Genomic DNA, 14,763 nt, shown 5'->3' on the forward strand with positions numbered 1-14,763 from the left:
CCAATGTTTGTCTATGGAGATTTCATGGCGGTGTGCTTGATTTTATACACCTGTCAGCAATGGGTGTGGCTAAAATAGCCAAATCCACATACTTTTTTATATATAGTGTATCTACCTCTATCACCCCAGTATCCCTGCACATTGTAAATATGCTATTTATTATTTGTATATCTTGTGGGTTTTTGTTCTACCTTGTTATGTTTAGTATTTCATTGTTATTTATTACTGTTGAGGTTAGATCTGGCAAGAAAAGCATTTCACTGTATTTCTGCATGTGACATTAAAACTTGCAACTTGACACAAACACCACACAGCTGTTCCACTAGGTCAGTTTGTGGGCAGATCTCTGTGCCAACCAAACCAAGGTCATTGTATGGTCTCAGTACCAAATCTCCAGTTTACCACTAATTAAAAGGCAAGAGATTACACACAATCAATGTGGTATTGGAGCTGTTTGGACAAATTGACAGCACTGAAAGACAGAGTCCCCCCGTGACTGAGGTGAGCAGCAGATTATAACAAACCCTGTCATCTGAACTACAACTACTAACACAAACCCTGTTATCTGAACTACAACTACTAACACAAACCCTGTTATCTGAACTACAACTACTAACACAAACCCTGTTATCTGAACTACAACTACTAACACAAACCCTGTTATCTGAACCACAACTACTAACACACACCCTGTTATCTGAACTACAACTACTAACACAAACCCTGTTATCTGAACTACAACTACTAACACAAACCCTGTTATCTGAACCACAACTACTAACACAAACCCTGTTATCTGAACCACAACTACTAACACAAACCCTGCTATCTGAACTACAACAAACCCTGTTATCTGAACTACAACTACTAACACAAACCCTGTTATCTGAACTACAACTACTAACACAAACCCTGTTATCTGAACTACAACAAACCCTGTTATCTGAACTACAACTACTAACACAAACCCTGTTATCTGAACTACAACTACTAACACAAACCCTGTTATCTGAACTACAACTACTAACACAAACCCTGTTATCTGAACTACAACTACTAACACAAACCCTGTTATCTGAACTACAACTACTAACACAAACCCTGTTATCTGAACTACAACTACTAACACAAACCCTGTTATCTGAACTACAACTACTAACACAAACCCTGTTATCTGAACTACAACTACTAACACAAACCCTGTTATCTGAACTACAACAAACCCTGTTATCTGAACTACAACTACTAACACAAACCCTGTTATCTGAACCACAACTACTAACACAAACCCTGTTATCTGAACTACAACTACTAACACAAACCCTGTTATCTGAACTACAACAAACCCTGTTATCTGAACTACAACTACTAACACAAACCCTGTTATCTGAACTACAACTACTAACACAAACCCTGTTATCTGAACTACAACTACTAACACAAACCCTGTTATCTGAACTACAACTACTAACACAAACCCTGTTATCTGAACTACAACTACTAACACAAACCCTGTTATCTGAACCACAACTACAACTACTAACACAAACCCTGTTATCTGAACTACAACTACTAACACAAACCCTGTTATCTGAACTACAACTACTAACACAAACCCTGTTATCTGAACTACAACTACTAACACACACCCTGTTATCTGAACCACAACTACTAACACAAACCCTGTTATCTGAACTACAACTACTAACACAAACCCTGTTATCTGAACTACAACTACTAACACAAACCCTGTTATCTGAACTACAACAAACCCTGTTATCTGAACTACAACTACTAACACAAACCCTGTTATCTGAACTACAACTACTAACACAAACCCTGTTATCTGAACTACAACTACTAACACAAACCCTGTTATCTGAACCACAACTACTAACACAAACCCTGCTATCTGAACTACAACAAACCCTGTTATCTGAACTACAACTACTAACACAAACCCTGTTATCTGAACTACAACTACTAACACAAACCCTGTTATCTGAACTACAACAAACCCTGTTATCTGAACTACAACTACTAACACAAACCCTGTTATCTGAACTACAACTACTAACACAAACCCTGTTATCTGAACTACAACTACTAACACAAACCCTGTTATCTGAACTACAACTACTAACACAAACCCTGTTATCTGAACTACAACTACTAACACAAACCCTGTTATCTGAACTACAACTACTAACACAAACCCTGTTATCTGAACTACAACTACTAACACAAACCCTGTTATCTGAACTACAACTACTAACACAAACCCTGTTATCTGAACTACAACTACTAACACAAACCCTGTTATCTGAACTACAACTACTAACACAAACCCTGTTATCTGAACTACAACAAACCCTGTTATCTGAACTACAACTACTAACACAAACCCTGTTATCTGAACTACAACTACTAACACAAACCCTGTTATCTGAACCACAACTACTAACACAAACCCTGTTATCTGAACTACAACTACTAACACAAACCCTGTTATCTGAACTACAACAAACCCTGTTATCTGAACTACAACTACTAACACAAACCCTGTTATCTGAACTACAACTACTAACACAAACCCTGTTATCTGAACTACAACTACTAACACAAACCCTGTTATCTGAACTACAACTACTAACACAAACCCTGTTATCTGAACTACAACTACTAACACAAACCCTGTTATCTGAACCACAACTACAACTACTAACACAAACCCTGTTATCTGAACTACAACTACTAACACAAACCCTGTTATCTGAACTACAACTACTAACACAAACCCTGTTATCTGAACTACAACTACTAACACACACCCTGTTATCTGAACCACAACTACTAACACAAACCCTGTTATCTGAACTACAACTACTAACACAAACCCTGTTATCTGAACTACAACTACTAACACAAACCCTGTTATCTGAACTACAACAAACCCTGTTATCTGAACTACAACTACTAACACAAACCCTGTTATCTGAACTACAACTACTAACACAAACCCTGTTATCTGAACTACAACTACTAACACAAACCCTGTTATCTGAACTACAACTACTAACACAAACCCTGTTATCTGAACTACAACAAACCCTGTTATCTGAACTACAACTACTAACACAAACCCTGTTATCTGAACTACAACTACTAACACAAACCCTGTTATCTGAACTACAACTACTAACACAAACCCTGTTATCTGAACTACAACTACTAACACAAACCCTGTTATCTGAACTACAACTACTAACACAAACCCTGTTATCTGAACTACAACTACTAACACAAACCCTGTTATCTGAACTACAACTACTAACACAAACCCTGTTATCTGAACTACAACTACTAACACAAACCCTGCATCTGAACCACAACTACTAACACAAACCCTGTTATCTGAACCACAACTACTAACACAAACCCTGTTATCTGAACTACAACAAACCCTGCTATCTGAACTACAACTACTAACACAAACCCTGCTATCTGAACTACAACTACTAACACAAACCCTGTTATCTGAACTACAACTACTAACACAAACCCTGTTATCTGAACTACAACTACTAACACAAACCCTGTTATCTGAACTACAACTACTAACACAAACCCTGCATCTGAACCACAACTACTAACACAAACCCTGTTATCTGAACCACAACTACTAACACAAACCCTGTTATCTGAACTACAACTACTAACACAAACCCTGTTATCTGAACCACAACTACTAACACACACCCTGTTATCTGAACCACAACTACTAACACAAACCCTGTTATCTGAACTACAACTACTAACACAAACCCTGTTATCTGAACTACAACTACTAACACAAACCCTGTTATCTGAACTACAACAAACCCTGTTATCTGAACTACAACTACTAACACAAACCCTGTTATCTGAACTACAACTACTAACACAAACCCTGTTATCTGAACTACAACTACTAACACACACCCTGTTATCTGAACTACAACAAACCCTGCTATCTGAACTACAACTACTAACACACACCCTGTTATCTGAACTACAACTACTAACACAAACCCTGTTATCTGAACTACAACAAACCCTGTTATCTGAACTACAACTACTAACACAAACCCTGTTATCTGAACTACAACTACTAACACAAACCCTGTTATCTGAACTACAACTACTAACACACACCCTGTTATCTGAACTACAACTACTAACACAAACCCTGTTATCTGAACTACAACTACTAACACAAACCCTGTTATCTGAACTACAACTACTAACACAAACCCTGTTATCTGAACTACAACTACTAACACAAACCCTGTTATCTGAACTACAACTACTAACACAAACCCTGTTATCTGAACTACAACTACTAACACAAACCCTGTTATCTGAACTACAACTACTAACACAAACCCTGTTATCTGAACTACAACAAACCCTGTTATCTGAACTACAACTACTAACACAAACCCTGTTATCTGAACTACAACTACTAACACAAACCCTGTTATCTGAACTACAACTACTAACACAAACCCTGTTATCTGAACTACAACTACTAACACAAACCCTGTTATCTGAACTACAACTACTAACACAAACCCTGTTATCTGAACTACAACAAACCCTGTTATCTGAACTACAACTACTAACACACACCCTGTTATCTGAACCACAACTACCAACACTGCTATCAAAAAACCTCTTAAAGGAGGACAGAAAATTAAGAGCAGTGTAGGTGCACTCATGTGAGAACAACACACACTGTTACAAATGTACACACACTAAAAACCTACAGTAGCAAGTGTTTGAATTATTAACTTATTATCCAGATGAGTGGGGATGTGTTCCACAGCTCCAGGCAGAGAGGAGCTTCTCTGAAGTGCTTCATCTATTAGAAACAACCAATCTGAGAGCTCTCCTGTGTCTGTTTGACCTGGAGCACTGCAGCTAGGTGTGTTGGGAATACAACTATTGTTTGAGACCAATATATACTGTATTCTCTGTTGTTTTTCTTTCCTGTATTACATTTTGCACCAAAATTCAAAATAGATATTTCCAGTTTTTTCACGGGACCCCATGAAAGCTCTTTGAGGTCCCTCTCCTAGGTTAAGAATTACTGATGTAGGGGTTAAAATAATATTTGAGTGCAGTTGATTGTAGTTTCTATAAATGGTGACAGTAAGTATATAATCTGGTATAGCCTGGTACGGACAGGTATAGTGGTCAGAGTAGGTGAAATGTTTCATAGTGGTTAAAGTATGGGGAGTGTACAAAACATTAGGAACACCTTTCTGCAGTGGTGTAAACTACTTAAGTAGTACTTGAAAGTATTTTTACTTAAGTAGTTTTTTGGGGTATCTGTCATTTACTTTACTATTTATATTTTTGACAACTTTTACTCCACTACATTCCTTAAAAAAATAATGTACTATTTACTCCTTAAAATTTCCCTGACACCCAAAACTACTTTATTTTGAATGCTTAGCAGGACAGGAAAATTGTCTAATTCACGCACTTATCAAGAGAACATCCATGGTCATCCCTACTGCCTCTGATCTGGCAGACTCACCAAACACAAATGCTTCGTTTGTAAATTATGTCTGAGTGTTGAACTATGCCCCTGGCTATCCATAAATTATTCTTGTTTAAAAAACAAGAATATCGTGCCATCTGGTTTGCTTAATATAAGACTTTTTTTATATATATATATAGTTTTACTTTTGATTCTTAAGTACATTGAACACCAAATACTTTTAGACTTTTACTCAAGTAGTATTTTACTAGGTGACTTTTACTTGAGTCATTTTCTTTTAAGGTATTGTAACGACCGTGTGTTTATAAGCGCGGAAATCGACTCTGCCACTTGAGCATGCTTTTGCAGCACAGTCGATAGCGCCGGACATCGGGCTAGAAGGTCGAGGGTTCGAGACCTGCTCCCTGCTGTTTCATTACAGTATCTTTACTTTTACTCAAGTATGAAAATTGGGTACCTTTTCCACCACTGCCCTCCTGCAAGCAATGCTATATGTCAAATTTGTAGATTTTGTTTCATATTGCATTATTATCACTAAAGCATTTGTGATTGTTAATCTGTGTTTTGTAGTTTTTAGCACATAAAAATGTTAACAAATGTAGCTAGCTAGCTAACTTTCGCAAGAGATGACGTGTTTACATTATATGCATTAGCTTGCAACATACTTTATCATAACGTTAGCATAGCTAAAACAGCATAGATAATGACCCTACATGTCTACTAGCAGAAGGTATGGTTAACTTGCTAGTGCAGTAGCTATAGGTTATCCCTCATCATGGTTATTTAGCAAGCTGCTCAAGTTAGCTGGCTAGCTAAGCTAGCTATCACTCGTCGTGATCCATGGCTACATGGGCTACTACACAGCCTGCAAGTACTCTGTCAACCCCGGGAAAACATGCCAATATAGCCTGGTACTAGCTACGCTACAAATAAACATCCCCCAAAGAACATATCCCTGGATATGGACGGGATTCGGGAGACGTGCAAGCCTCACAGCCACCTCAGCACAACTATGCCCTGTAACGCGTTACTGTCTGTAAGACTCGATCTGCTGCGAGCCAGCCAGTCTAATGGCAATACAGATGACACAAGACTACATAAACAAACGTTTAACTTCAGAATGATCAGCTAGCTATATGTGAATCGTAATAATTTAGCTAGCCAGATGGTTTAACTGGCAAAAATGACAGAAAACAAATGTTTTGCAAGGTAGATGATTACAGTAGCTGTTAATTCTTTGTGACTAGTTAGCTACTAATTATTCTTGGCTAGCCAGTTAGTCCTATTGACTTACTATGGGGTTGCAATCTACTACAGTGGGTATTGTAGGCAGGTAAACATTGATACAGTATTTTAGTCAGGCAACATATATGTGAATGGGCAACATTTCATTCTGATGTCTGAGTTTATTTTCTCTTGCTTCAGCCCAAATAATGGATTTCAATAGATATTGTGTTGTTTTTACATGGTTGAGTCATATTTCTGTGCATACTTTCCATTGAAGCTTTCATCGATGCATGCTTCAAAATGTGTACAAGCGAAGTACACATCCGAGAAGTGCCCTCCGTGCTACGTTTCACATACTTTGATTTGGACTCATACTCTGACTGATGCGTGCTCTAATTTGTGTGCTCAGAGCACGGTAGGTAGAATGCACATTGAGAAACACTCAGGGGATGTGGTGTTGTGGTTCCAGTATGGACAGGGTATGTGGTGTAGTGGTATAGATCTCACCTGGTATAGACAGGGCATGTGGTGTAGTGGTATGGATCTCACCTGGTATAGACAGGGCATGTGGTGTAGTGGTATAGATCTCACCTGGTATAGACAGGGGATGTGGTGTAGTGGTATAGATCTCACCTGGTATAGACAGGGCATGTGGTGTAGTGGTATGGATCTCACCTGGTATAGACAGGGCATGTGGTGTAGTGGTATGGATCTCACCTGGTATAGACAGGGGATGTGGTGTAGTGGTATGGATCTCACCTGGTATAGACAGGGGATGTGGTGTAGTGGTATGGATCTCACCTGGTATAGACAGGGCATGTGGTGTAGTGGTATAGATCTCACCTGGTATAGACAGTGCATGTGGTGTAGTGGTATGGATCTCACCTGGTATAGACAGGGGATGTGGTGTAGTGGTATGGATCTCACCTGGTATAGACAGGGCATGTGGTGTAGTGGTATGGGTCTCACCTGGTACATGTGGTGTAGTGGTATAGATCTCACCTGGTATAGACAGGGTATGTGGTATAGATCTCACCTGGTATAGACAGGGCATGTGGTGTAGTGGTATAGATCTCACCTGGTATAGACAGAGCATGTGGTGTAGTGGTATGGATCTCACCTGGTATAGACAGGGGATGTGGTGTAGTGGTATAGATCTCACCTGGTATAGACAGGAGATGTGGTGTAGTGGTATGGATCTCACCTGGTACATGTGGTGTAGTGGTATAGATCTCACCTGGTATAGACAGAGCATGTGGTGTAGTGGTATAGATCTCACCTGGTATAGACAGGGGATGTGGTGTAGTGGTATGGATCTCACCTGGTATAGACAGGGGATGTGGTGTAGTGGTATAGATCTCACCTGGTATGGACAGGGCATGTGGTGTAGTGGTATGGATCTCACCTGGTATGGACAGGGGATGTGGTACTCTCTGCAGTGCTCCTGTACCCAGGTAGTCTCCCAGGCAGTCCTATAGCTGTTCTCATAAAGGTAGCAGGTTATGACCGTCAGCAGAGGGACCAGGTAGAGCACAGAGAACACCCCGATACGGATCATAAACTTCACCAGCTTGTCCTGGTTCTCCTTCTCCAGAGGGATCTCCATACGCACGCGGTTCAAAGCAAGGATTCCCGCTAACAGTAATGCCACGCCCACCTAGAATCAGACAGAGTTGATATTGAAGGAATAGACAAAAGATGATGTCATAAGAAAGACCAGGATGTAAATACGGTATATTGGTTGAGTAACAAGCAGTTCCATTCAGATCCACTTTTTAATGAATGGTGAGATGTGTATGTCTGTGGTATAATCAAAGGAGCAGGCACAAACAGGTGTCAACACATTTACTTTACTTTGTGCAAACGTAAACTTTGTGCACACATGAATCACCTAGGTTGTGTCCCAAATGCCACCCTAATGCCTACATATAGGGAATAGTCTGCCAATTGTGACTCACACCTACTTCCTCTGTGACTCATTCCAGCCCACTCACCAAAACATCCAGACCCAGCGGAGCCAGCAGAAACCATCTCAGCGCTGTGCGGTCATACAGCCCCACGAAACACACCCCGCTGACACTATCCCCTTCTATCTTGTTCATAGCTATTAAAGTGACGGTGAGACAACCGGGTAGGCCCCAGGCACAGGCATGGAAGATCAGGGCCTTCTTCTCTATGGCCTCACTGCCCCACTTAGGCACGGCAGCCAGGAACCAGGTGAGGGTGAGGATGACCCACCACACACTGCCTGCCATAGTGAAGAAGTAGAGCATCATAAAGAACAACGTGCACGCCTGGATGGAGAGGAGGAAGAGAGAGGGGGAGGAGGGGGAGAGGGAAGGAGTGGAGAGAGAGGGGAGTAGGGGAGGGGAGAAAGGGAGGTTGAGAGGGAGAGGAGGTTGAGAGGGGGAGGGGAGTGGAGGAGTGGAGAGAGGGGGGGGTGGAGGAAGGGAGAGGAGGGTAAGGGTAGTGGAGGAGGGGAGAGAGGGAGAGAAGAGGGTTGGGGAGTGGAGGAGGGGAGAGAGGGGGAAGAGGGAGAGGAGAGGGATGGGGAGTGGGGGCGGGGGAGGGGAGTAGAGTGGAGGAGGGAGAGAGAGGGAGATGGGGAGGAGGGGGAAGAGGTAGAGGAGGGGGAGAGAGGGAGAGGGAGAGTGGGAGGGGAGGGGAAAAGGGATGAAGAGGGTAGAGGAGAGAAGGAGAAGAGAACGAGGTTTAGAGAAGACTGAAGAAATAGAAAATCCAAGAACATAAAAAATATAATTTTAGTTTTTTTGTTACAATAGCCCTGAATGTCAAAGAGAAAATAGAAAAGCATTCAATAAATTAATTAATCAATCAATCAGTTATCAATGAATCAATCACTAAGCCAACGGATGGTCACCTTGTTGTGTGAGCCCTGGGTGACGGTGGGCACCCGGAAAAGGCCGGGGCTCGCTGTGTTGCATGCCACCCGGTCCTCCAGCAGGAAGCCCAGCAAGAACACCAGCGACACCATCATGTAGCACATGGCGTAGAAGATGATTGGCCGCTCCGGGTAGCGGAACCTGGACACGTCGATGAGGAAGGTGAGGAAGGTGAAGAGGGTTGCCGAGAGACAGACAACGGACACCACGCCGATGAAGTAGCGGGCAAACACCAGCTCGTCCCGCTGGAAATACATGTTGGGGCAAGGGGGCGAGCAGTCCGTCACACCCAGGAAAGAGTAGTCCAGGTCGGGGTTGATCTTGAGCTCACGGGGACACCAGAAGCCATAGTCGTGCTGGACGGAGATGGGCGACTCAGTGGAGTCTGCGCTGGAGAGCAGGTCTACAGGACGGGGGTATGGCTCGTCACAGTCTGGGAACCTGGTGAACGGAGAGGAAACAGCTTATGTTAGACACATTATATTTACCTTACAGAAAGACACAAAGCTAAACCTTTATTTTACGGGACAGTTTTCTCAGATTCGACCTTGTATTTTCAAGGAAATTATGTGTTACTATTGTGTAATTTAGATTTTGCCATGTCATGATGTTATGGTACAGAAATTAGCAAGTATTTTCTGAGAAATGTGTGGTAAAATGATGAAACAAATGTTTTATTTGTCTCAGGTGTGTAAAGTTACACTGTGTAAAAGTGTACGCTTAACATTTTCTTATTTTTTTCTTATTTTTTAAAATTGTATCCCCTTTTCTCCCCAATTTTTGTGGTATCCAATCAGGCTAGTAATTACTGTCTTGTCTCATCGCTACAACTCCCGTACGGGCTCGGGAGAGACGAAGGTCGAAAGCCGCGAGTCCTCCGAAGCACAAACCAACCAAGCCGCACTGCTTAACACAGCGCGCCTCCAACCCAGAAGCCAGCCGCACCAATATGTCGGAGGAAACACCGTGAACCTGGCCCCCTTGGTTAGCGAGCACTGCGCCCGGCCCGCCACAGGAGTCGCTGGAGCGCGATGAGACAAGGATATCCCTACCGGCCAAACCCACCCTAACCCGGACGATGCTAGCCCAATTGTGCGTTGCCCCACGGACCTCCCGGTCGCGGCCAGCTGCGACAGAGCCTGGGCGCGAACCCAGAGACTCTGGTGGCGCAGCTAGCACTGCGATGCAGTGCCCTAGACCACTGCGTCACCCGGGAGGCCTACGCTTAACATTTTCAAACAGTACATTTATATTTTACAACGGGGCTATACAATTGGATGAGGGTTTTTTCTCGCCTGAGTAGCCTCGTTTCACTGCCAAAAATAAAATTAAACCATCTAATGTTCAGCGAAATAACAACACAATGTCAAATACAGGTAGCCTAGTCAAATAATTAACATCCAATCACATTAACCGTTACTCTCTCGTGGGAAACCTTCACTCTTGCGCAGACATTTAGAATCGAGACATGACAATTTAAAAATAAGCCACAGAGTTTTGAGTGAGAATAAAGACGACTTTCGAGTAGTAAGACATGTATAAAAGCAACAGATACCATTAATAAGAAGGTGCTAGAAGCATCTTATATGGTAAGCTACCGAGTGGCTAGGACAGGCAAGCCCCATACTATTGTAGAGGACTTCATTCTGCCTGCTGCCGTGGATATGGCTGGGACAATGCTGGGGGAAAAGGCCAAAAAAAACTATACAGACAATGACTTCATCAAACAACACTGTTTCACAACGCATCAGTGACATGGCAGGAGATGTTTTGAAACAATTACTGCTTCACATTTAAGCCACTGAATTCTATGCGTTACAGCTGGATGAGTCAACAGACGTAGCAGGCCTGGCACAGCTCCTGGTATATGTCCGTTACGTTTATGGGGGGTCAATTAAGGAAGACATCCTCTTCTGGAAACCAGGACAACAGGAGAGTATATTTTTAAAGTACTGGACAGATTTATGACATCAAATGGACTTTGGTGGTGAAGATGTGTTGGTATCTGTACTGATGGCGCAAAAGCCATGACAGGCAGACATTGTGGAGTGGTAACGCGCATGCAAGCGCTTGCTGCCAAATGATTGCATGACAGCTTGAAATAAGTTTTGGACACTACAGTGAAAATGGTTCACTTTGTTAAAGCAAGGCCCCTGAACTCTGGTGTATGTTCTGCATTATGCAATGATATAGGCAGAGACGATGTAACGCTTTTACAACATACAGAAGTGCGCTGATTATCAAGGGGCAAAGTATTGACACTTTTTTTTAAATTGAGAGACGAGCTTCAAGTTTTCTTTACTGACAATCATTTTCACTTGACGAGTTTCTCACACGACTGGCCTATCTGGGTGATGTTTTTTCTCGCCTGAATGATATGAATCTAGGATTACAGGGACTCTCGGCAACTATATTCAATGTGCGGGACAAAATTGAGGCTATGATTAAGAAGTTGGAGCTCTTTTCTGTCTGCATTAACAAGGACAACACACAGGTCTTTCCATCATTGTATGGTCTTTTAGACTACTAGCCTGTTACAGTCCATCTCTTCTGGCCAGGTGACTCCAAACATGTCCATGAGTTTGTAGCAGTCCCCCTTGGCTCTCCGGCACGGCCGTCGGCAGGGCAGTGTCATGCGTCCGTACTCAGTACACACCGGAGCATACAGGGCACACAGGAACATCCTCAGCTCTGAGGAACACTGCAGGTTCACAATGGGGTGGAAGGGCTGCGGAGGGGAAAACACACAGCTGTCAGGAAGTGTATATTAATGCAGTGTTTTGTGTGAGGGATTCAAATTGATTTACACAAAATACTCTGTAATGTCAAAGTAGAAGATTCTAACATTTGTAAAATAAAATAATAATGCATTTTTTAAATAATATATCTTGATTAGATAAGCCTTCAACCCCCTGAGTCAATACATGTTAGAATCCCCTTTGGCAGCGATTACAGCTGTGAGTCTTTCTGGGTAAGTCTCAAACAAACTCAAACAAATACTTGGGCATTACACCGTATATACCATATACTGGGTTATTTGGAGAAAGCCATGGGATGGGTTTTCAATACCTTCAGTAACATCAAAACTATTTATTTGAAGTGTTTCAATAAAAGGTAATATTTGTAGCGACTTGTTAAGTTAATACTTGCAGTCAACTTGTGCAGTATGTTAGGAGATTTAATTTTCATTTCACCTGCCACATTATTTTACATTATGAAGCGTACCGTAGTTCCCCAGAAGAGTTGAGCCAGTTTGTTTGTAAATAACACAATGGGAGAAAGCGGGAGCTGGTGAATCCATCACGTTCTATATCTATCAGTGAATCTCTGCTGTGCACATGAGGTGATGACGCTACACTTGTATGTAATTCACTACTAAATGTTTGCCATCAGATATCTTATATCGTGTTTGACAAACAAAGAGGTGTAATGAGTTCTTCTCCCCTCTGCTCCATGTGCTCTTCCTTCAGAAAAGCACTTTGTTCATTTGCACAATTTCTCTCATTCACTTTCGCTTGTAAATGTCCACACTCACCGAAAATGACATATGGTAGCTACTAGCTATGCTTGTTTAACTTTATGAGCTGGATTTGCCAGTCTTTGCAATTAGCTTATGTTCATTTTTGCTCATTAGCATTTCGCTGATTTTGCTATTATTTGTGGTATTTTTGTTAGCAGTCTGTTAATAGATGCCCAATGGGCTTTTTTGTGTTTAAGCGTTCCCTTGTGTGCTATACCGGTAATTTCATAAATCCCGGGATGGCAGAAGAACGGTAAGACGGTAGGAAAATCTGGATAACGCCCAAGTCTACTGGATTGTACAATATTTGACATTCTTAAATTCTTCAAATAAAACACAATAGACATCAAGGACAACTAAAATCATAACAGCAATGTCAACTGTATATGTTTGTATACATGTCTGGCACTATTACATGTATGAGAGTGTGTGTATATGCATGTGTACAAACACCTGCACGGCATCAACCTCAGCCAAACCGGCATTAGCTGTAAAAACACTGTCCCCCAGTATCATTCAAACATACTTTTTATTATGTTTTATTTTGACTTTATTTTTGACTTTTATCTTTGACCATCTTTCTATCTCCCACACAGCAACTCCACGCCCACTTGTCTCCAATTCCACATCCCAACCCTAAGTTTCTCTCAGCCCATTCCATCTATCTCTGCTGTCCATCCTCCTCGGATTTCTACGCAACATATATCTTTCAACTATGCTGTGATAATTAACGTACAATTTCAATCTATCTAATTGAATAGAATCCACAGATTGCAAGTTGAAGATAAATACTTTTACTAAGTATATTAGTAATTGACTGACCCGGTCTCTCCAGATCTCCTAACAGTACTATTTCTAGGGTCAATTTTAGATCAATGCTATGCATTTTCAGCCATTCCTGAACCTGAGACGAGAAATAAGCTACCTGAGGGCAATACCAAAATAAATTGTCTATTGATTCTGTATCCTCACAACAAAATCTGCAGAGCTTCAATGATTTTTATGCCCCAAATATTCAACATTTTGTTGGTGGCAAGAATTCTATATAATAATTTTAGCTGAAAAGCACGAAGTCTTGAATCTTGCGTTGTTTTATATATCAACTCATACACCCTGTACCATGGAATCGGTACATCAAAAATCTCTTCCCAACTACACTGCTCAAAAAAATAAAGGGAACACTTAAACAACACAATGTAACTCCAAGTCAATCACACTTCTGTAAAATCAAACTGTCCACTTAGGAAGCAACACTGATTGACAATAAATTGCACATGCTGTTGTGCAAATGGAATAGACAAAAGGTGGAAATTATAGGCAATTAGCAAGACACCCTCAATAAAGGAGTGATTCTGCAGGTGGTGACCACTGACCACTTCTCAGTTCCTATGCTTCCTGGCTGATGTTTTGGTCACTTTTGAATGCTGGCGGAGCTCTCACTCTAGTGGTAGCATGAGACGGAGTCTACAACCCACACAAGTGGCTCAGGTAGTGCAGCTCATCCAGGATGACACATCAATGTGAGCTGTGGCAAGAAGGTTTGCTGTGTCTGTCAGCGTAGTGTC

At 41.6% G+C, this 14,763-nt stretch overlaps 1 protein-coding gene across 3 annotated transcripts in view; it reads right to left on the bottom strand.

Moving 5' to 3' along the window:
* Positions 1 to 14,763, bottom strand: part of LOC129825393 (frizzled-3-like) — a 63,191-nt gene that overhangs the window by 8,007 nt on the left and 40,421 nt on the right. For all 3 annotated transcript variants that reach the window (XM_055885475.1, XM_055885478.1, XM_055885477.1), the window contains 4 exons: positions 12,210 to 12,406; positions 9,657 to 10,119; positions 8,770 to 9,069; positions 8,181 to 8,432 (listed from right to left, as the gene is read on the bottom strand). In XM_055885475.1, coding sequence (XP_055741450.1) covers positions 8,181 to 8,432; positions 8,770 to 9,069; positions 9,657 to 10,119; positions 12,210 to 12,406 — 1,212 coding nt within the window. The remainder of the gene's footprint in view (positions 1 to 8,180; positions 8,433 to 8,769; positions 9,070 to 9,656; positions 10,120 to 12,209; positions 12,407 to 14,763) is intronic.

This window comes from Salvelinus fontinalis, chromosome 27, assembly GCF_029448725.1.
Source record: "Salvelinus fontinalis isolate EN_2023a chromosome 27, ASM2944872v1, whole genome shotgun sequence".
NCBI lineage: Eukaryota > Metazoa > Chordata > Actinopteri > Salmoniformes > Salmonidae > Salvelinus > Salvelinus fontinalis.